The sequence below is a fragment of the Pseudoliparis swirei genome, chromosome 20, assembly GCF_029220125.1.
Source record: "Pseudoliparis swirei isolate HS2019 ecotype Mariana Trench chromosome 20, NWPU_hadal_v1, whole genome shotgun sequence".
Lineage (NCBI taxonomy): Eukaryota > Metazoa > Chordata > Actinopteri > Perciformes > Liparidae > Pseudoliparis > Pseudoliparis swirei.
In genome coordinates, this window is record NC_079407.1 from 20,498,100 (window position 1) to 20,521,976 (window position 23,877).

The window sequence follows — 23,877 nt, forward strand, 5'->3', positions numbered from 1 at the left end:
ATCAATCGGGTCAAAGGTCAAGGTCAAAAGGTCAAACTCTTTTTTTACCATAGCACGATACATTTTTGTCCAATTGGCATGCAACTAATGCCAAAATGTTCATAATTCAATGCCCAATCTTGTGATATGCGAAGGTATGCGCTCTACCGAGTGCCCATTCTAGTTAAGTATCTGCTTTAATAAGTTATAATATTGTGAAATTATAAATATAATCATTGGATTTGAAAATTAAAAGCAGTACAGTCGTTTTACTGCATATGTTATTTAAATATGTTTTCATATAATGTCCAAAATAATGTTGTTTTTGATTTGTTATATCAAATTGGAGAAATTATTGCTGAGAAATGGGTGTCTCGTCGTGCTTTGTGGGTCGTACAAGCCCTCGTACCGTAACACCATGAATAGAGGTGCGGCGGCTCACATGACCGTACAGTTGCTGGAAGAGGCGCACCGAATGCGGGTCATTCGCGCCTCAACTATGCGGTTTATAATCACAAAGAGCTCGTTGCGCCAGTTGCGCCAGTTGCTCTCTTTATGCAAACCCACAGGTTGTGCGTCTGCAGCTGTACGTGTACGTGTACTGGTCATATAGCTACTCGTCGTCGAACAGGAAACCATCTCCCGCCCAAAGGGTCTTTACGCGGCATGAAGCTTTATGATTTGAAAACAATACTGTCATAGGAGATTTTGGAGATGGCAGGTAAGGTGTCACGCTCGAGATGTACTTTAAAAGAGACCATAACTTTGAAGTATGTTGACGTAATTACGCGTGAGATCAGTCTGGTTGCAGATCCACTCGAGTCGTGTTTTTATGCGAGTGGTCTGCACAGTGAGGGTTAGAAATAAGATAGTTGACACTTCTTTTGATTAACAAAGTATGCCAACGGAACCTCTTCATCATTCTGTGTGCCACGTTTTAGTTTCACTTTGCTGGTGCGCCCTATTATGTGGATAATACAACCGAGACAGCCCGAGTTTATGGAGCTAACGTGTCCAAATGACACAGGTCAGCCCTGATGGTCTAATGATTCGTTTATGGAGTGAAATGACACAAGCTTGTTATAGTTGTCAACATATCAAGTGAAGTAAGAAAACAATGGGTAAGCACACGGCGAGGAGGAAGCAGGGCACCGATCTTCCGCAACATAACATATACACATCCGTTTATATCGCAAAGTGTTGCATAACTATTTGAACACAAATGTAAATATTCAAAACATAGATTAATGTCTCGAGTGTACAACAAGGTTATAAACACATGCTGAAGTGATAATTGAATGCAGGATGTACAGTGTTGTGAATTTCTCAAGTTTAACTTAATGTATCATCCTTACTCACAAAAAAGATAATTCACCTCATTTGTACTTTGATTTTAAAGAAATTATTATCCACTCAAAAACCAGTATATTAGCTACAACGTTGTCAATGTTATAATGCTCAGTTTTTGTGTAGAAGTGTTGATCCAACTTAATTCAAATGTTTTGAGAGGATGTATTTGGTGGTCGTGTTGAATTGTATAACTTTAACAGGGTTTTTTCCCAGTTTTGTATTGTGTTCGGCCTTTTTTTATCAAAGAGGATATCCTAAATAACACATATCCCTAATGTCTCACTCATGCTCGTACATCTGTTTAAATCAAACCTTTTGATTTGTGTGGTTTCATTTGCTTCACATCTCCTCTTCTAGCTCAGGAGCTTGCCGCTTTGAGGACTAGGTTTGTGGAAAAGGCCTCCAAAGAACTGATAAACCAGCTCCTGGACGACCTTTTAGAAGATGGTGTCTTGAACGATAGCCAGAAAAACTCAATCATCAAAGAGAACAGCAGAGCGGACGACAGAGCCCGCAGTCTCATTGACATTGTGAAGAAGAAAGGAGAGGAAGCCAGCAGAAACCTCATCGATCACCTCCAAAGCAGAGATCCTTCGCTCTCCTCTGACCTTGGTCTGTCCTCTGGTCGACCTGCTCCGCCGGGTGAGCTGACATATTTCAGCTATAGCTGGTATAGCTAATATCCTTGTTTGACGCTGTCATAAATAGAGTTGTATTACACAGAAAGAAGCACACCATTGTGAACAGAAATGTTCTTCTGTTCCCAGCTGCAGAGCAACAGATGAAGCAGGATTGCTCCGCCACGCTCATCCATACCACTGAGGCCTTCTGGAGGGAGAAACAGAACGATAGAAATGTTAGTCCTTCATTAAAACCATGTCAAGTTTATTTAATAGGTTCCTGTATTTCGATAGAAAAGTGTTGTTTCACAAGTGGCACAAATATTTTTTATTTAAAAGAAAGTCTATAGACTTTTACATTTACAGGATATAATAAAGTTTAAAAGACATCAGATTTGGGTCTATAATGTTTCTTTCAGGCAACTTAAAATTGTAATGTGGGGAAAGGTATTTTAATTAGATTGAACAAACAAAAATGTCACACTACGGTTACTAAAAAAATTACCTTTCCTGAAACTATATTATTGGGTTGTAAAGGAGCAGTATTTTACTTTTGGATAAAGCAAATGATTGAGTTGGAAAAACTGGAAACCTTAAGTTGAGTTGCCTTCATTTTAAATTGGAGTAATGCAAACCAATAATATGAAAACAATCAAATTATTACAGTCATCTGATTTAGACCAATTGGGTTAATCTAACTTGTTAATTTAATTAGAGAAAACTTAATTCAATTGTTTTTTTACCAATTAAAGTAATTCAAGAATTCAGTTAGTTGGTCAAAAAAAATCTCTTTTAACAGTGTACAATATTACAACTATTCTCTTTTTATAGTGTGACAATATTTCAAGACAAATTCACATTTCTTGTAATACTTCTTTCCCTTTAAATCTGTTTTCCAGATTTACCCTGCGGCCAAAAACTCCATGAGCAATCGTGTGGCCCTGCTGATCACTAACATAAAGTTTACTGATGAGAAATTTAACAGAAATGGAGCTGAGAAGGACGAGGAGAACACAGAGAAACTGCTCACAGCGCTGGGATACGAGGTGGTGAAACACACAAACCTCACAGGAAAGGTACCATCACAGAAAGGGACATTAAACAGCTGATTTTGTGTTGGATTGGCTTCGTGATACAGTCACTGATGTTTGCCTTTTTGTGTTTCGTGTCACAGGAAATCGATGACGCCGTCATTGAGTTCTCTAAACATCGGAAACTCAACAAGACAGACAGCGTGTTGTTGGTTATCATGTCACACGGGAAACTGGGAGCTGTCCTCGGTGTCGACTGTAAAAAGGATGGTGGTGAACAACAAGATGAGTTCCCCATCAACAACATTTACAAACACTTGGGCCCACAGAAATGTCCTGCGCTGCTGAACAAACCCAAGATCATCATCATCCAGGCCTGCAGAGGAGGTGACTCAACCTCACAGAGAGAAGACACACTCGTATGCATTAATGCAGGAGTCGGCTTGTGTCTCATTGGTTGTCTGAGTGAGCGAGGCTCTCGCACACTGTGTTCAAAGTATGCCCCATGTGTTTCAGAGGAGGGGGGATCGGTGCTGGTTGGAGATGCTGCAGACCCAAATGTGTCCTGTGATCATGTTGGCGAAGATAACATTGAGGATGATCATTTGAGATTTGTAAACAAAGAAAAAGACTTCATTTCTCTTCTTTCCTGCACCCCTGGTGAGTGAAAGTTAAACGTTATTAGATCTTACACTATAGCTCATAACACAATGAAGAGTAATATAAAAATCTGCATGGAACTCTGCTCAGAAAAAGTTACTTTATGTCATAAAAAACAAAATGTATCACCTATTTCTCTATGGTTTCCCTCCAGATACGGTCTCATATAGACACCAAGATCACGGGTCTTTTCTCATTCAGTACGTTGCTGAGGTGCTGTACAGCTCCGCACACAGCGATGACATCGAGGAACTTTTCAGAAAAGTAAATGGAGCGTAATATCGGTTAACGAGGAAAGGCCACCACATAGCGAGCAGCAGTGATGATGCCCTTGTTTCATTCATCTTGGCTTAATTTATACAACGTTTGTTTCAACCACACAGGTCATGCAGCGCTTTGAAGATTTTTCCAGTCAAACCAGAAGACAGATGCCGTCCAAAGACAGATGCACGCTGACAAAGCGCTTCTACTTCTTCCCGGGCCTCTGAGGCAGGATTCACTTCTGTTTCAGTCAGACTTGTAGCCACATTTTCAAATGTGTGTGATTGAGATGCAATTTTGTGAATAGATGACACGGGTTGAGGATTTACTGAAGGGTTCGTTCGGTCACACGCTTGGGGACCAAAAACGTAGATGTAAAAAAGTTTCAAAGTTTCAAATCAACAACAGACACACAACTTTACAGAGACATAAGACCGACTTCAAAGAGACCACAAGACTCACATTGACAACGAAGACACAAAACAACCTTTAAAGCCCCACTATGTAGTTTTTCCCTTTTAGCGCCCCCTTCAGTTTTTGAGGTATTTAACGTTTACTTCAGTGTCGTAAATACCCAGTTACGATAGACGCAGCCTCGCAGACACTTGTATTGAGTTAGGATCATGTGTTGTCCTGTATTATAATTATTATTATTATTATTGTTATTATTTGTACGTGTCACGGGTTATAAAAGGTGACGAGGGGGAGGTGACGCAAGGGTTTTTGTTTGGAGCGCGCTGACAGGTGGCGGACTCAGAACGGCAGCAATCCGGCGACTGTTTCTATTTTGGATTTATACCAACGGGCGGGATCACTAATAGAAGACTGCGCAGGAACACTGTGAACTGGCCCAGCACCTACCGGACTAGGGTGAAGTAGCGCGGGGATTGAACGCGGCGCCTCGCCACGTTTCCGCCTGGTCGGTCAGCTGTTTGCCGGCTTTTGGGGGGAGGGGTGTGTGCGGGTACAGTCATTTACTTTTGTTTTGGGGGACTGCAAAGACTTTGGGGACTGTCGGGATCCGGGGATGATACTTCGTTTTGAGTGGGTTTGATTGTTTAGTGTATGTGTTCATTTTGGGGCTTGCAGATGCATTGAATTTGATTTAATATAATAAAATTTGGGTTTCCGCATATCGACTGTGTGTTTTTCTTTTACGACCATTTGAGCAGAGAGAGTTAACACCAGAATTCGCAGATCCGCCCATTCCCTTTTTTTTTTTTAGCGTATTGTACCTTTCCCCCTTGATTGAGTTGCTAAGGGCGAATGAAACAACATAACCAAAAGAAGGTACAATTGTTACATAGTGTTGCTTTAAGATACATAAAGATACATCCGCATGGTTCACAGTGGATTTGTGTCTCTTTTTGTCTCAGTGTTTTGTCGTAGGCAAGCTTTTATACGTCTTTGTGCCCTTTGTCTCATAATACATACATGATACAACTAATATGATCAATTACAAGTATGTAAGCTTTGAATCAATGAAGCATGTGTATCAACTTGTATTCAACAGGTTGCTTACTCATGGACGTCATATAACTATACAAAGTATGACATCCATTTTTTACTCTCTATGGCCAAGGCAACACAGAAAATGTGCATATTATCAGTATTACATTTCTCAAAGGTTAAAGACGATTAACACAGAAATGTCAGAAATGTTGACTGTTGTTGTCCTGTTGTGTTTTTTTACTAAATGTGTGATGCTGGACTGTCTTAATAAACTGAAGTGAATTCCTTGGATAGCTAAATGCACATGTAGCCAAAATCATTTGAACTCAAATCCTTTTTCAAACTAACTTCGGGGAGACAAAGAAACGTGATCAGCCTTTTACTACCCAACAAACTTATTTTCTTAAACTTAAAATATAATTACACTTCTCATATTCTCAATCCTCATATAGATGCAGATGCATAGAACCCATTCTAAGCATGGTGGGCTGCTATGAAGCGCCCAGGGAGCAGCCCGACTTATATTCCATATTTGCCATATATGATACAAAAGGGGGCTCTGTTATTGTTCGTGTGGACAGAAGAAGTTATCTGTGGACAGATTGTAAAGCCCTCTGAGGCTAGTTTGGTATTTGTGATTTTGAACCACACAAAACAAATTGACATGAAATTGAATATTATTGGCCTATGATGCTGTGTGATGACGTTATTGCCGAATAAGAATCGCATGAAATTTGGTGGGATGATTGTTTATTATCCGGGGACCAGTTGATTAGATTTTGGGATCGATCGGGTCAAAGGTCAAGGTCAAAGGTCATGAACAGGTCAAAATGTTCTTGAATCGCATGAAATTTGGTGGGATGATTGGTTATTATCCGGGGACCATTTGATTAGATTTTGGGATCAATCGGGTCAAAGGTCAAGGTCATGGAAAGGTCAAATTCTATTTTTTACCATAGCACGATACATTTTTGTCCAATCAATGCCCAATCTTGTGATATGCGAAGGTATGCGCTCTACCGAGTGCCCATTCTAGTTTTAATATGTTTTCATATAATGCCCAAAATAATGTTGTTTTTGATTTGTTATATCAAATTGGAGAAATTATTGCTGAGAAATGGGTCTCTCGTCGTGCTTTGTGGGCCGTACAAGCCCTCGTACCGTAACACCATGAATAGAGGTGCATTACATTTCAAGCGGCGGCTCACATGACCGTACAGTTGCTGGAAGAGGCGCACCGAATGCGGGTCATTCGCGCCTCAACTATGCGGTTTATAATCACAAAGAGCTCGTTGAGCCAGTTGCGCCAGTTGCTCTCTTTATGCAAACCCACAGGTTGTGCGTCTGCAGCTGTACGTGTATACGTGTACTGGTCATATAGCTACTCGTCGTCGAACAGGAAACCATCTCTCCCAGTGGCCCGCCCAAAGGGTCTTTACGCGGCATGAAGCTTTATGATTTGAAAACAATACTGTCATAGGAGATTTGGGAGATGGCAGGTAAGGTGTCACGCTCGAGATGTACTTTAAAAGAGACCATCACTTTGAAGTATGTTGACGTCTTTACGCGTGAGATCAGTCTGGTTGCAGATCCACTCGAGTCGTGTTTTTATGCGAGTGGTCTGCACAGTGAGGGTTAGAAATAAGATATTTGACACTTCTTTTGATGAACAAAGTATGCCAACGGAACCTCTTCATCATTCTGTGTGCCACGTTTTAGTTTCACTTTGCTGGTGCGCCCTATTATGTGGATAATACAACCGAGACAGCCCGAGTTTATGGAGCGAACGTGTCCAAATGACACAGGTCAGCCCTGATGGTCTAATGATTCGTTTATGAAGTGAAATGACACAGGCTTGTTATAGTTGTCAACATATCAAGTGAAGTAAGAAAACAATGGGTAAGCACACGGCGAGGAGGAAGCAGGGCACCGATCTTCCGCAACATAACATATACACATCCGTTTATATCGCAAAGTGTTGCATAACTATTTGAACACAAATGTAAATATTCAAAACATAGATTAATGTCTCGAGTGTACAACAAGGTTATAAACACATGCTGAAGTGATAATTGAATGCAGGATGTACAGTGTTGTGAATTTCTCAAGTTTAACTTAATGTGTCATCCTTACTCACAAAAAAGATAATTCACCTCATTTGTACTTTGATTTTAAAGAAATTATTATCCACTCAAAAACCAGTATATTAGCTACAACGTTGTCAATGTTATAATGCTCAGTTTTTGTGTAGAAGTGTTGATCCAACTTTATTCAAATGTTTTGAGAGGATGTATTTGGTGGTCGTGTTGAATTGTATAACTTTAACAGGGTTTTTTCCCAGTTTTGTATTGTGTTCGGCCTTTTTTTATCAAAGAGGATATCCTAAATAACACATATCCCTAATGTCTCACTCATGCTCGTACATCTGTTTAAATCAAACCTTTTGATTTGTGTGGTTTCATTTGCTTCACATCTCCTCTTCTAGCTCAGGAGCTTGCCGCTTTGAGGACTAGGTTTGTGGAAAAGGCCTCCAAAGAACTGATAAACCAGCTCCTGGACGACCTTTTAGAAGATGGTGTCTTGAACGATAGCCAGAAAAACTCAATCATCAAAGAGAACAGCGGAGCGGACATAGCCCGCAGTCTCATTGACATTGTGAAGAAGAAAGGAGAGGAAGCCAGCAGAAACCTCATCGATCACCTCCAAAGCAGAGATCCTTCGCTCTCCTCTGACCTTGGTCTGTCCTCTGGTCGACCTGCTCCGCCGGGTGAGCTGACATATTTCAGCTATAGCTGGTATAGCTAATATCCTTGTTTGACGCTGTCATAAATAGAGTTGTATTACACAGAAAGAAGCACACCATTGTGAACAGAAATGTTCTTCTGTTCCCAGCTGCAGAGCAACAGATGAAGCAGGATTGCTCCGCCACGCTCATCCATACCAAGGAGGCCTTCTGGAGGGAGAAACAGAACGATAAAAATGTTAGTCCTTCATTAAAACCATGTCAAGTTTATTTAATAGGTTCCTGTATCTCGATAGAAAAGTGTTGTTTCACAAGTGGCACAAATATTTTTTATTTAAAAGAAAGACTATAGACTTTTACATTTACAGGATATAATAAAGTTTAAAAGACATCAGATTTGGGTCTATAATGTTTCTTTCAGGCAACTTAAAATTGTAATGTGGGGAAAGGTATTTTAATTAGATTGAACAAACAAAAATGTCACACTACGGTTACTAAAAAAATTACCTTTCCTGAAACTATATTATTGGGTTGTAAAGGAGCAGTATTTTACTTTTGGATAAAGCAAATGATTGAGTTGGAAAAACTGGAAACCTTAAGTTGAGTTGCCTTCATTTTAAGTTGGAGTAATGCAAACCAATAATATGAAAACAATCAAATTATTACATACATCTGACAAAGACCAATTGGGTTAATCTAACTTGTTAATTTAATTAGAGAAAACTTAATTCAATTGTTTTTTTACCAATTAAAGTAATTCAAGAATTCAGTTAGTTGGTCAAAAAAACCTCTTTTAACAGTGTACAATATTACAACTATTCTCTTTTTATAGTGTACAATATTTCAAGACAAATTCACATTTCTTGTAATACTTCTTTCCCTTTAAATCTGTTTTCCAGATTTACCCTGCGGCCAAAAAATCCATGAGCAATCGTGTGGCCCTGCTGATCACTAATATAAAGTTTACTGATGAGAAATTTAACAGAAATGGAGCTGAGAAGGACGAGGAGAACACAGAGAAACTGCTCACAGCGCTGGGATACGAGGTGGTGAAACACACAAACCTCACAGGAAAGGTACCATCACAGAAAGGGACATTAAACAGCTGATTTTGTGTTGGATTGGCTTCGTGATACAGTCACTGATGTTTGCCTTTTTGTGTTTTGTGTCACAGGAAATCGATGACGCCGTCATTGAGTTCTCTAAACATCCGAAACTCAACGAGACAGACAGCGTGTTGTTGGTTATCATGTCACACGGGAAACTGGAAGCTATCCTCGGTGTCGACTGGAAAAAGGATGGTGGTGAACGACCAGACGAGTTCCCCATCAACAACATTTACAAACACTTGGGCCCACAGAAATGTCCTGCGCTGCTGAACAAACCCAAGATCATCATCATCCAGGCCTGCAGAGGAGGTGACTCAACCTCACAGAGAGAAGACACACTCGTATGCATTAATGCAGGAGTCTGCTTGTGTCTCATTGGTTGTCTGAGTGAGCGAGGCTCTCGCACACTGTGTTCAAAGTATGCCCCATGTGTTTCAGAGGAGGGGGGATCGGTGCTGGTTAGAGATGCTGCAGACCCAAATGTGTCCTGTGATCATGTTGGCGAAGATAACATTGAGGATGATCATTTGAGATTTGTAAACAAAGAAAAAGACTTCATTTCTCTTCTTTCCTGCACCCCTGGTGAGTGAAAGTTAAACGTTATTAGATCTTACACTATAGCTCATAACACAATGAAGAGTAATATAAAAATCTGCATGGAACTCTGCTCAGAAAAAGTTACTTTATGTCATAAAAAACAAAATGTATCACCTATTTCTCTATGGTTTCCCTCCAGATACGGTCTCATATAGACACCAAGATCACGGGTCTTTTCTCATTCAGTACGTTGCTGAGGTGCTGTACAGCTCCGCACACAGCGATGACATCGAGGAACTTTTCAGAAAAGTAAATGGAGCGTAATATCGGTTAACGAGGAAAGGCCACCACATAGCGAGCAGCAGTGATGATGCCCTTGTTTCATTCATCTTGGCTTAATTTATACAATGTTTGTTTCAACCACACAGGTCATGCAGCGCTTTGAAGATTTTTCCAGTCAAACCAGAAGACAGATGCCGTCCAAAGACAGATGCACGCTGACAAAGCGCTTCTACTTCTTCCCGGGCCTCTGAGGCAGGATTCACTTCTGTTTCAGTCAGACTTGTAGCCACATTTTCAAATGTGTGTGATTGAGATGCAATTTTGTGAATAGATGACACGGGTTGAGGATTTACTGAAGGGTTCGTTCGGTCACACGCTTGGGGACCAAAAACGTAGATGTAAAAAAGTTTCAAAGTTTCAAATCAACAACAGACACACAACTTTACAGAGACATAAGACCGACTTCAAAGAGACCACAAGACTCACATTGACAACGAAGACACAAAACAACCTTTAAAGCCCCACTATGTAGTTTTTCCCTTTTAGCGCCCCCTTCAGTTTTTGAGGTATTTAACGTTTACTTCAGTGTCGTAAATACCCAGTTACGATAGACGCAGCCTCGCAGACACTTGTATTGAGTTAGGATCATGTGTTGTCCTGTATTATAATTATTATAATTATTATTGTTATTATTTGTACCTGTCACGGGTTATAAAAGGTGACGAGGGGGAGGTGACGCAAGGGTTTTTGTTTGGAGCGCGCTGACAGGTGGCGGACTCAGAACGGCAGCAATCCGGCGACTGTTTCTATTTTGGATTTATACCAACGGGCGGGATCACTAATAGAAGACTGCGCAGGAACACTGAACTGGCCCAGCACCTACCGGACTAGGGTGAAGTAGCGCGGGGATTGAACGCGGCGCCTCGCCACGTTTCCGCCTGGTCGGTCAGCTGTTTGCCGGCTTTTGGGGGGGGGTGTGCGCGTGCAGTCATTTACTTTTGTTTTGGGGGACTGCAAAGACTTTGGGGACTGTCGGGATCCGGGGATGATACTTCGTTTTGAGTGGGTTTGATTGTTTAGTGTATGTGTTCATTTTGGGGGCTTGCAGATGCATTGAATTTGATTTAATATAATAAAATTTGGGTTTCCGCATATCGACTGTGTGTTTTTCTTTTACGACCATTTGAGCAGAGAGAGTTAACACCAGAATTCGCAGATCCGCCCATTCCCTTTTTTTTTTTTAGCGTATTGTACCTTTCCCCCTTGATTGAGTTGCTAAGGGCGAATGAAACAACATAACCAAAAGAAGGTACAATTGTTACATAGTGTTGCTTTAAGATACATAAAGATACATCCGCATGGTTCACAGTGGATTTGTGTCTCTTTTTGTCTCAGTGTTTTGTCGTAGGCAAGCTTTTATACGTCTTTGTGCCCTTTGTCTCATAATACATACATGATACAACTAATATGATCAATTACAAGTATGTAAGCTTTGAATCAATGAAGCATGTGTATCAACTTGTATTCAACAGGTTGCTTACTCATGGACGTCATATAACTATACAAAGTATGACATCCATTTTTTACTCTATGGCCAAGGCAACACAGAAAATGTGCATATTATCAGTATTAAATTTCTCAAAGGTTAAAGACGATTAACACAGAAATGTCAGAAATGTTGACTGTTGTTGTCCTGTTGTGTTTTTTTACTAAATGTGTGATGCTGGACTGTCTTAATAAACTGAAGTGAATTCCTTGGATAGCTAAATGCACATGTAGCCAAAATCATTTGAACTCAAATCCTTTTTCAAACTAACTTCGGGGAGACAAAGAAACGTGATCAGCCTTTTACTACCCAACAAACTTATTTTCTTAAACTTAAAATATAATTACACTTCTCATATTCTCAATCCTCATATAGATGCAGATGCATAGAACCCATTCTAAGCATGGTGGGCTGCTATGAAGCGCCCAGGGAGCAGCCCGACTTATATTCCATATCTGCCATATGTGATACAAAAGGGGGCTCTGTTATTGTTCGTGTGGACAGAAGAAGTTCTCTGTGGACAGATTGTAAAGCCCTCTGGGGCTAGTTTGGTATTTGTGATTTTGAACAACACAAAACAAATTGACATGAAATTGAATATAATTGGTCTATGATGCTGTGTGATGACGTTATTGCCGAAAAAAGAAAAAAAAATGTCTTGTTGACTTACAGTAACTTCTGTCTGACTGGTGCTGTCATGCTCTCTGGAGCTCTATAAACATCAATCTTCCCCAGACACAGTGGATTTGTTGTTATTTTGTGTCACGGGAAACCGGCGGCTGTAAACAGCTGCTGAACAAACCCAAGATCATCATCATCATCATCATCATCAAGGTCTGTGGAGGATGTGATCCCAATCTATTCTCACAGATACACCAAACTTCAACACATTCACATTTTAAATCCAGATAGTCACGACCGACAAGACGTACCTGGATATAAACAACCATGAAAATATTGTTGCATAATCCTGAATAGGTTTGCATCATCATGTTTGTCGGCTTGAAGTGAGTGAGGTTCTCGTGAATAGTATAAAATATATATATATGCCACATATTTGTGCTGATGTGATGGTCCATCTGTGCTGGTGAAGTAGACGTTGAGTGATGCTATATGACAAAAGGACACTTTCGAATAATTAAATACTTATTATGATCTAATTACTAAATGCAGTGATGCAACAAGACCACAAAGCACAGTGTTACATTATCCCCACTTATGCTGCTTATCAGTGGAAATAACTGAACTCTGGGGAAAGTACAATTGTACAAGTACTATCCAGTTTTATCGGATAATAAAATGTAATGTTTAATCCCAGAAGGTATGAGAATAGAAGAGGACGTAAATGTTCTGAGTACTTTGAGTGAGGAAAGGGAAACTTCAGAGTCCAGACAAGAGTAAAGAAAAGAAAAGTGATAAATGAGCATAGTTGCCCAACTGAAAATGGAAAGTAAATCCTTAAATTACAGGGTGGAAAAAAAGATTTGACGACATAGATCCATTTTCAAAGATGACTGATCAATTCACTTAACTCACATAAATGTCTCAGAACTTCAATCCCCATGTAATTACTCCTAAATTGTTCTTTACAGGAAACTTCCGAGAATCTCCTGGCATGTAAAATAAAAAACTGCCGATATCAAAGCAAAACCGTTGACTGCTCTTGGGACCGAACTGAGCTGCACAAAAACATGGGATAAGGAACATTAGAAATTGTGAGAAATGAATTTCTTTCCGTCATAAAAATGTTCCTAATGTCGATCTAATGTGGGATGTCTGCACCGATATATGAAAAAATGCATTTGCCTTAAATTTAGAGAATAGATCTCCAACCAACGGTGAAAGCAGAAAGATGCAATCCCACCCATTGATGTAATTTATCTTTTTCTGAGGGAGAGAATCAGCCTTCAAAATAAAAGACACATTTTGGCTGAACTCCAACACAACATAATGCCCAGGTGCAATGTCTTCACTGAACCCTGAAGATAAACAAAGTAAATAGAAAGTTATCGGAGGGTAGAGGCTGCCTTGTTTCCTCTTTGTGTTTGGCGTTGTGTTTACTTGTTTCACACTCGCGATAAACAATGTTGAATCTCTACAGCGGCGGTGAAGCGTGCAAGTTATTATGACTCATAGTCAGAACGGCCACAGGTACGAGGAAAAAACAGGTTGAATTTCTCTTTAATGGACATCCTGTCTCTGAATGCACTTCTACAAAACAACGCAAAAAACAATGTGATTTTTCAGACAAACTTTACTCAGAAAACTAAACTAAAACAAACTCTAATTCAACAGCAAAACCATGACATCACAATACAACACAAAGGCAACGAGTTGAGTAGGCAACATGGTAACATGGTTGCAGTCTGTGCACGTCTGGAATGAGAGTCTTTTACGGGCTACGTTGAGGTCATGCTGATGCGTTCACTGGCTCATGATATTTACTCATACAAATAAACAGTGAAGTAGCCAGACAGAAGGATGTGTTCAGTTTATGAAAAGACAAAAACAACAAGGATTTGTCACTTACAGACTAGAATTATCAATCCAAACCAGACGAGACTCTATTTGAACATACCGGCAGTGTTAGAGAGCTTTATATTCATTTACACTTTATACAAAACAAAGACACAAGTGGCTAATAACATGCACTCGTGTTCTCATCCCACGACACATTGAAATATGAAGCTACGAATGAACACATGCATATCCTATTTCACATTCACACGCTCCCACTGAACACGGAGCGATGGTTAGAAATGCTGCACCACTGGTAAGGCCAGATGAAGTCAAGTCCACTAGATGACATTTGAAAAGTTTGGCAGTGTGCTGAATATGAGCAAAATATCCCAACTTTTCTTCTTTCCCCTTTGCAATTAAAAACAAAACACCAATTTACAGTGAAGTAAACCATGCAGGGCATTTGAAGGGAGGGAGAGGACATGAGAGAGAAAAGATGACGTAAATAATGGGTAAATAGATAACTTGGCTTTTAAAAACCACTTTGCCTGTACAACACAAAATAGACATTACACTTGAATATGTGTCATTTTTGGAAGCTGGAATGTATCAGTATAGTTTTACATTTCATATAGTAACTTGTTTTCCATTGAGGAATTAACTTTTGGAAACATCATATTGTTGACAACACTCCGAGAAACAGTTTGCAGCACCACACGTTTACAGAATAGCAACTCATGCGGAAACACCTCTGGCCATCTACACCGCGCGGAAACTGTCGTACAGTATGTAACGCAAAAATGTAATGGATTGCATTCATGAAAACAGGAAATGGGAATCGGCTTTTGCTCTGTTGTGTGTGTGTGTGTGTGGCTGTGTGACACTGCGGTTGAGGCTTAGGCCAACGTTCCCCCAACTATGGAAGCAATGACAATTCCCAGTACCACACAGCATATAATAATCATAATTTTCTTCTGTGAAGTGTTAACAATAACATATAAACAGTCATCCATGGCAGCAAATTGGGAGCAGAGAAAAAAACCTGTTAGAGAATTGTAGTGGACAAGTCACGTAACACAGATTTGACAATATTTATAATAATCAGAACACATTTTCAAGAAAAGCAGAAAATTGCAGCTTGGATTAATTTTGAGTGTATCTGATGATTTAGAAGCATTTCCACACCCTCTTCTTCAAAAACTACAAATATTTTGTTCCTGCATTTTCTTAATTCATTAATAAATTAAATAGCATCCAGTATTTTCCCACATGCTACAAATGTGAATCATATTGAACATATACTTGACGTTTTTTTAAATTTAAATGATCAAAATAACAGATCTGCAGCTTTGTTTTTTGCACAAAAACATGCAAAGCCATTCACCAAACTGCAAAACATGCATGTGACGAAGGTACAGCATGTGAATCATGACACAAACACACAGAAGAAAGTCAGCTCTTTAAAAAGTTCAACTATTTGGTTTAGAAAAAAAGTATAAATTAAAACAATTACGTCAAAGTTCATGTACAATAATTGAGTGCACAGAAAGTACATTGCACTGAGACTGCTGCCTTCAGGACTGTGTTGTCAACCTGCTTCCTGCTGAACAGCCGTTACACAAAGAGCCGCACTATACAGTACGTTTGACACATGACCCCGAGAGTGACCCCCTCCTGCCCTGTGAGCTCTGAGGGTCCTAACTGAGTCCAACTGCGAGGGAAATAATGAGGATCGCGAGACATGCTGCAATACAACCTCCTATCAGCATCACCTTCTGGATGGAGTAAATGGGAGGAGAAACAAGGCGGACTAAGTGTCAGACAACGATTCAGTGGATGTAACGAGACACCGAATGAGAAACAGAGACAGAAGAAAAGGAAAAAAGAGAAAGAAACACGGTGCTTTAATTAGAAGTGAGGAAACAATCATGACAACCTTTGGGTGCTGTTATAGAGATTGACCAAGAGGTGGCAGAGCTGTTCCGTTGTGGCACACATTGCTAAATGAAGGAATGAAGGTAAACCAGTGAATGACCCTCTTTCTGGCCTAACAGCCCAGTCAGACGAGCTCAAGTACGCCGTCATTGACACCACTGATGTACCAAATGTGCGGATGTTATTTAACACTGTCCATTTTTTGGAAAAAAGGGGAAGTAAAAACATGGCTTGGTTTTTTTTATACAGTTAAAGGTTTGTGGAGATACACGTCTTGGCTTTAAGATGAGTTATATGAGACGATCAGCATCACTCTCACACACGGTTATTAAGAAGCTGGAGCAGCAGCAGCAGGTTGGCTTAGCTTAGCATAAAGACATGGGAACTGGGGGAAACAGCTAGCCTGGTTTCTCACTCCCTCTAAAGCTTATTAATAAATATTGTTTTGCAACTGTAAAAAAAAATTTAAAAAATTAAAAAAAAACAGCATTTTGTGTTTTTATGTGGATTTATCGACGTATAGAAAGAGCTGGAATTTGTATTTCTACCACTACAACTCGGCGTGTCCCACATTTGAATAATGTATCCCCGTTAGTTGTAGCTATCTATTTTGGCTTCTCTGCCTGCTGACAATACTTACCATATTTCATAAACTCTCAGCAGCGGTTGGTGTTCATGTGGGTCGTGGTCTACCCCTTACGGTACACATACCCCTGATGTTAAACCACTGCTGTAGAATATGTCAAATACAGTACAGACACACATGCTCCACACGCACACACTGACGGCCGTTACACATCACAATATATACATGCAATGCTTCTGAAGTCTTTCAAGTTTTCATAGCATGATTGTGCCCATGCATTATTTGACTGTGTATGCGACTCACCCTCCGGGCTTTACTCTGGTATTTAACCGCCTTCTTAGTGTCTGATACCGCCCTCTCCACATAGTCTACTGAGTGCTCCACATTGTACTCTATGCGGTCTATCATTTCCCCCTATGAGAGGTTAGTTACAGAGGTGTGGGAGACATGACGAGGAAATAGGAATGGATACAGATGGAGAGGAGGTGAGGGAAAGGAGAGAAATGATGGGAGAGAATGAGAAGGAGAGAGAAGAGAAAGCAGGAAGGACAAAGGAAAGAGGAAATCATTAGTCAGTTGGTAGAATGTGTGCATCTCAAATCTCACCCGCCTGCCGGTCTTTTTTAACTTTTTGCATTTGGGAATGATCTCCTTTGCCTGCTCCACATAATCACGGGCGTCCAGCACACTGCGCTCAATGTTGTTCACCAGTTCACCCTGAACAGAGAACAAGAGACTTGTGAGAACTCAGCATCTTCAACCACATCAAGATGAGATTTGATAGATTTCAAGTCATAATTACATGTTGCGTCCTATATACTTATTATATACAAGAATTAGAGAATGAGAAATAATGAGGTTTTGAAAAAGATACTAATTGCTATTTCCTCTTCCTCTATTTATGTTGTGTTTACATGTTCCACACAGACCATTTCATTTATGAAAGCGGCAGATGTCATTGACTATGTTTCTATCAGCATTCGATAAAAAAGAAAGACAAAAATGGCACACTTATTCTTGATCCCAGAATTGACAATTAAGGTAAACCAGATGTCAAGTATGAAGAAAAGAAAAGAAAGAATGAGTCATAGGTAAATTACCTTTCTCTACGAGAGCGCCGCTCTCGGTTCTCTAGAGCGGGGTCAGTGTGGTGTCACAGTGTGTTGTGAAAAAGAGGGGAAAGACAATGCAAAGCTGAGAAAAGCAAAATGAACAGACTCAAGTATCATTTTAAAAGATGTGGCATTCTGTTAATAAAAGAAGGGTTAGTTAATTGAGTTTTTTTAGATTGAGCATTCATATGGCTGAAAAGATAATGAAACACACACTACTAATGACTTATTAGACATGTAAGCAATTATCACCCCCACACTAGAATTAGCCTGCGACTGCATTTAGCATTCAAATCACTTGCATGCAAAAACTGACTTTAATATTTGCCAATTAGCGTATTTTACTATACAGCTGCTCACTTTTGCACAATTCAGACAAATATTTCTGATGAGGGAATCATTTAATGTCCGTGGGGGTTCAGCCTACAGGCCAGACCTACAGATTACCTGCAGCTCAACATCTAAATGAGAAGAGTGAAGTCAACTCTTCAGGATAATGTACGTCTGTGGCTCTGATGACGCTGTATAGTACGGAGTCAGTGCAGTCGCTCACTGCTCACTACCTCAGACACTACACAGCATCTTCACTTTCTAACTATTTCTACCACAGGGAAATTACAAATTCTCAACAATTCTCAAATCACAAAGCCCCTGTCAGAAATAAGGTTTATTTAATTTAAGGCTTCTTACAAAACAGCAATTTAAAGCAACGCTGTTTAGTCCCAGACGTCAGATTGTCCTCTCAAAAGTCCCAGACATCAGATTTCCCTTCCAGCTCATGAACGCAGCATGATAATTATGTATTTTAAAAAATGGTCTGATGGCAGCAATCCCAAATACAGATTATGATTCCAACAAACTGATCCTTGAGCCAATTCATTATTATCCGTGCCCCCAGATTCCGTCTAATTATATTGAGATATTTGCAAACAGAAAACCAGATGGAGCTGAAAACACATCCTCCTTCCAACTCTGTACTAAAACACTAAACAACTTGTCAGCAAATTAAAAGACTGCCAGTTTCCATTTGTCTGAAGCAGAGTTGTCTTCCTGACAGGGAGCGCAGCTGCAGCAGCAGCTGCTGCAGCGGCGTCGCTGGTTGATGACTTTATCGCTGAGCACACAGCGTGCTCGGGAACCTTTTGCATTCGCAGGGCTCATTTTCTAAATCATGAACAGGAAGAAATTCGAAACCTACAAACTGGAATCGTAGCTCTTCTTTGTATCGGGTGGATTGCCAATTTATGACTGCATCAGCAATTCTGATTTCACATGCAAATGCCGAGGGCTAAACCACAGAGCTGTAGGGACTGAGAGAGGATCCATGTTTTCACCTGGCTCTCCACCAGCATGGCCATGTCCATGAACATGTCATGAAGCTCTCTGATACTATTTTCCAGCTTGATGATCTCCGTGTGCCGCGTCTCGATCTCATTCATAGCTTGCTCGGTGATGTTATCCATAATGATCTAAGGTGGAGAGAGGGGTACAATTAGATTTGAAATGTGCGTGTTGTGTGTGTGTCCATCTTGCATTTGTCCGATGGCTTACCCCCGATGTGAAGATGGCCGGGTTGTCGCTCTCCAACATGCTCTCCAGCTCCTCATTGGTTGTGTTTCTGCCAGCTTAAAGGGTAAACAAACACACAACCATAAATAGTTATAACAGAGATCACATGTGTGTGTGTTCAAGAGTTTTACTGTTTGTGGATATTACAGCCTGGGATTCAGGAAGTGTAGGTGCAATGCTATCGGTATAAAAGGTTCTCACAACTAGAGAGGATGAAGACATCATTAGGAAAGAGTAATGCAACTCCCTGGTTGGTAATATCATCCCCAGCATAATGCCTCCATCTTCTTAATGTCTATCTGAGGATTTAAACAAGAGCTGTATGCCACTCTTTTCTGCATTCAGATGTTCTCTCTATCCATCTGTCACTCATGAATATGCTGCATTTTAAACTCTTTATTCTAACATCTCTCTGAACAGATGTAGGGGTGAGGTCACAATCCTAAGTGTCGTCATGTATTCTAGATCATCATGGATCTGGATAAGAAGCAGCTCCTTTAACTTTTACTTTCAGCTGATCTCAAGGCTGCAGGATTAAGTTTGTGTTTTGTGTTTGTTCGTATTCAACTAGGAATATCAAATGTTTAGTTGAATCCAACCTCAAACACAATGCCCAGACAGAATATCATGACCACTTGCACACTTTAACATCAGACACCACTTCAGACATCGGAGCCCTCATCCCAAAACTTAAAGGTTTACAGTTATATACTGTTGGGTGAACCCCAGCTGGAAATGGTCTGCTCAGCAGTTCAGACATCTAACCGTGACTTCATTAGTCGGACATGTTCTCTGGTCCAAATGAGGTCTTCCACATCCAGATGCTGCTCAGACTAACATGAGTCTCATCAGGGCTTTAAAATGACCAATACAAATGTAATAAAAGCTTTAAAATAACTAATAAGAGTCTCATAAAGACTATAAAACGAATAATAAGAGTAAGATAAAGGCTTTAAAATGAATAATAAGAGTATAATAAAGGCTTTCAAATGAATAATAAGAGTATAATGAAGGCTTTATAATGACTAGCCTCCCCCGAGTCTCTCATTTATTATCTATTTTCTCCTCTGTTGATCTATTTGATCTGTTTTGAAACTGTTAATGCACATAGTCTGCTTTTGTATGTAGTGTTTAGAAAGCAAAGGAGTGGATTGGCTCTCTCCGAAGGCGGTCGCATTTTTCTCTCCCTCTCCTCCCCATGACCTTCCCCTCCCTGCTTGGCTTCTCTCGTCATGTCTTGTCTGTCTCTATACTTGAGAGACTCTTCTCCGCTCTTCTTCACTAAAAACCATGGACGTAATCAACTGGTCCCTAACCGCAACGCACTGACACCATCTTCTCGACGAAGCGGGTTCGGGGAACCTGCCTGTCCTGCTGGGACGAGTGTTGCTGGTTACGATGGGACGCAGAAGTGCGGTGTGCCCTAGCAGCCCTTTCCGTGGAGGACGAGAAGACATCTACCTATTGAACTTTGATTACAGGATTTCTGCTGTTTGGATTTGCTGCCCGGAAATTTATGGCTTATCGGAAACGTGACAGCTGTTAAAAGCCCTAAGGCTACGACATGCCGTTGGGACGTTGTTGGCACTCAGGCATTAAACTCAGAATGACAACTTTGGGGAGAAGCTGATGACACAAATGGAGATCGAAGCTCTGCAAATGAAATTGGATCGATTTGAAATCCTAATGGCAAATAGTGGGAGGAAAATGGAGGAATAGTGGAAAATTGACATGCAGCTTCTGGAAGACCAAACAATCCCAATCTTATCTGCTCGGCTCTACCAGGACGGGCCTCAAGGCCTGACTGGAACAACAACTCCGAAGATCACTGAAGACTCTCTCTCATCCCTTCCCCCTATCCACAGACACCTGTGGTTGTTTTCTCCCAGGACCTTCAAGGCCATCTCCATGGCACGACCATCTTGTGGACTGAGAACTTTGTCTGTTGTGGACTGGGGAGGGACGATACATCAGGCACACAACACACACACCATCACACACTCACTACCCTCCCACGCCGCCCTTTGCTTTGCCCCCAGGGTGACAGGACGGGTCTGCGTCCAGCGCCGTGTGGACGGCGCTGGACGGGCTGCTTGTCGGTGCTGGTTACCTTCTGCCCCAATGGCGGGCTATCGCCAGTCTTTGGATTACCTCCCTCCCCTTCCTACTGTTGCAAGTCATGTCTAAGATGTATGTGCTGTATGTGGTGTTTTTGTTTCTCCTGCTCCCACACTGTACCCTCTAGGGGCATAGTCGGGGGTGCTTTTTCTTTTCTCGCCTCTTCCTTCATGTTATGCTGTCATCTTTCATCCACCCTTTTCTAGATGGCGCCGGACGGTCTTGATTTCTTGGTGCGCTTGCAAAAAAGTTCCTCGTTTGTTTGTGAAAACATTCTTTGGCAATAAACCTGTTTCTGATTCTGATTCTGATTCTGAAAGAGGCCGATGAGAAACTTATTCAATACCTAATTACGTTTTCCTTAATACTCCCCGTCTGTCTCTCTCTACTCTCCCTGCTTGTACCACAGCAGCACATCTTATTGTTTCTGCTGTCGTGTTTACTCCGTATCCATCCAGAGACGTGACCTAGTTCACCTCTTTGCTACATCTACAAATATTCTTGAGTATGACTTCTTGAGCATTCGGTGTCGCTTTATGGGCTTCACTTCTGCCCCACTGGCACTGTAAGTCACAGCCAGACTCGCTCAGCATCTCCAATCTTTCCTTTGCACGGCAAATCCTTTGTGGGGCTACGTATACAGTACTCACAGTAAATCCTGATCTCTTCCCCACAAAGACACAAACCATTAAAGGGTGTACGATACGAGCGGTTAACAAAGTCTTAAAGAAAAGTGTTCTGCAAGTCACAGAATGTACAGGAGCAGGAGCTGGATATGACAGAGAGAGAGAGAGCTTCTATTTTAATATCTCAGCAGGGAAATAAAGTTCAACCAATCACAATGTGATAGATCATCAGTTGATGATCAATCAGCCCCAGCTGTAATTAATCTGTCTGTGTGTGTGTGTGTGTGTGTGTGCGTATCTCTTCCCTATAAAGAGCAGGAGGAGGAGGAGCTTGGGCGAGAGGTCTCATCCGATCGTGTGTCAGTGTTCAGTGTTACATGTGAAATAAAAGGTTGTGTTAAAATACATACAACATAATAATCCGTGTTGCTGCCTCCATATTCAGTCCGATACTCACGGGATAACAGAGAGAGCTGTTACACAGGATATTTTATATGTTGCAACTAAAAAATACTGTTCGAAAGATGTTAGTAAAAAGCGAGAAGTGACACAGCAATCTGTTATGCAGGAGGCAATACACGGAATATCAATAATCATATTTACAATATATTTTGATGGGGAACTGAACTGAAAGTGAACGTGAAACTTCTCTCAACTGAGCCTGGTGGCTTTGAAAAGGTCTTCAGTAGATTTCCCTGTCAGAAAGGGCTGTCTGATAACACAAAGAAACAATGAAATGGTTGAAAATAAGCCGATAGAGTACACAATGGATACGATGTTGTATAGGTGGAAACAAATCCAAGTTCAATCAGGTTGAACAATGAACAAAGAGCTCGACGAGCAACGCACTGCGCCGACAGCGAGTCAATGGGTTTTAAAGTGCAGCGGTATCATTTGTCATATTCTGTCTCAAAAGGCCATGAGACTCTCAGAGCGTGCACTGCTACGTCCTGCAAAACAACAGCCGTCCGGGTGAAATGCCAAATGTACCACGTCTTATTTGCTTCCCATTTTTTGTTGCAGCTATTTCTATTTTGCAAGTGTAGCCAAATGTGCAGGTAGGCGCTACAGAGCACTGTACGCCAAAACCACCAGACACAGAAATCTTTCACTTCACACTGCCACACCATGATGAACATAATCAGAGATCTCCTTCTCATCACTCTTTTTGCACTTTGTCTTTAATGTCTTTTTATTTTTTATATTTATTTGTATATTATTGTGTGTGTGTGTGTAAAGAGCAAAGAGAGCAAAGTGTAACCGGAGTCAAATTCCATGTATGTGCAAACCTACATGGCCATTAAAGCTGATTCTATTCTATTCTATAATCCATAATTGCAAACCAAAACATTTCCACAACCTTTACTTTCCAGGAATTGACGCATTTGTTTCGATGTCAGGTGACCTCATCCTGAACGTCAGCAGCACCTGATCTGCTGTAGGAGTGCTGTCCGCTGAGAGAGTCGCAGTCAAAAGCGTGCCGAGGGAGGTCACATATGGGAACGAACCAATTTAGCCTATGTTGCGTGTCAGTGTTGTGTGTTCTCCCCTCCCTCGTTGTTTTCCCTTCAGGTGCCATCAATCCGACTGCACCTGGGTTCCATAAGGCGAGCTGGCCAATCAGCTGAGTGGGTCCTGTGTTAAAAGGAAGAAGCCTGTAGAGTTCAGGGGTGGTTTTGGCTTGTGTAATGTTTACACTGACACTGTTAGGTGTGCAGGTTGAGGACAGTAGGTACATTTGGGGGACCCTGTACATTTGTGCACTTACGTAGGTACTTTGTGTCTAGAAACATTAGACTAATGGTTGGTGCCCCCTCTGTATTGTTTTGACAAGAACCTTGTCAGAGAAGCAGGTGAAGCCATTTTGTTTGTTTCTTTTCATAGAGGTAGTTAGCCAGGCC

General features: G+C 40.9%; 3 protein-coding genes across 9 annotated transcripts in view; 2 read left to right on the top strand and 1 right to left on the bottom strand.

Annotated features, from left to right (window-relative positions):
* The first annotated feature begins 496 nt into the window (after window positions 1-496).
* Window positions 497-4,858, top strand: LOC130210609 (caspase a-like). Of its 2 annotated transcripts, none has more exons than XM_056441059.1 (8): window positions 497-700; window positions 1,687-1,971; window positions 2,097-2,185; window positions 2,849-3,025; window positions 3,124-3,367; window positions 3,497-3,640; window positions 3,795-3,904; window positions 4,024-4,858. In XM_056441059.1, the coding sequence occupies exons 1-8, from the start codon at window positions 694-696 to the stop codon at window positions 4,126-4,128; spliced, it is 1,161 nt and encodes a 386-aa protein (XP_056297034.1). In that variant the 5' UTR covers window positions 497-693; the 3' UTR covers window positions 4,129-4,858. The 2 variants fall into 2 exon arrangements, with proteins under 2 accessions (XP_056297034.1, XP_056297035.1); XM_056441060.1 differs by lacking the exon at window positions 497-700 and adding an exon at window positions 1,012-1,100.
* Window positions 4,859-6,669: 1,811 nt separating this feature from the next.
* On the top strand, window positions 6,670-10,993 carry LOC130210600 (caspase a-like). Its single transcript, XM_056441041.1, has 8 exons — window positions 6,670-6,852; window positions 7,839-8,120; window positions 8,246-8,334; window positions 8,996-9,172; window positions 9,271-9,514; window positions 9,644-9,787; window positions 9,942-10,051; window positions 10,171-10,993. Exons 1-8 carry the CDS (start codon window positions 6,846-6,848, stop codon window positions 10,273-10,275), a joined length of 1,158 nt encoding a protein of 385 aa, XP_056297016.1. The 5' UTR covers window positions 6,670-6,845; the 3' UTR covers window positions 10,276-10,993.
* A 2,741-nt stretch (window positions 10,994-13,734) lies between these two features.
* The window catches only part of stx1a (syntaxin 1A (brain)), a 55,481-nt gene continuing 45,338 nt past the window's right edge, over window positions 13,735-23,877 (bottom strand). Inside the window, exons 7-10 of one of the 6 annotated variants that reach the window (XM_056440443.1) lie at window positions 19,215-19,288; window positions 18,998-19,132; window positions 16,855-16,965; window positions 13,735-15,004 (exon numbers count right to left, since the gene is read on the bottom strand). In XM_056440443.1, the coding sequence (XP_056296418.1) occupies window positions 14,927-15,004; window positions 16,855-16,965; window positions 18,998-19,132; window positions 19,215-19,288 (398 nt within the window). In that variant the 3' untranslated portion in view covers window positions 13,735-14,926. Of the gene's footprint in view, window positions 15,806-16,854; window positions 17,269-17,651; window positions 19,133-19,214; window positions 19,289-23,877 lie in introns of those variants that run through there. The other 5 variants (XM_056440444.1, XM_056440442.1, XM_056440445.1 and 2 more) reach the window with 5 other exon arrangements.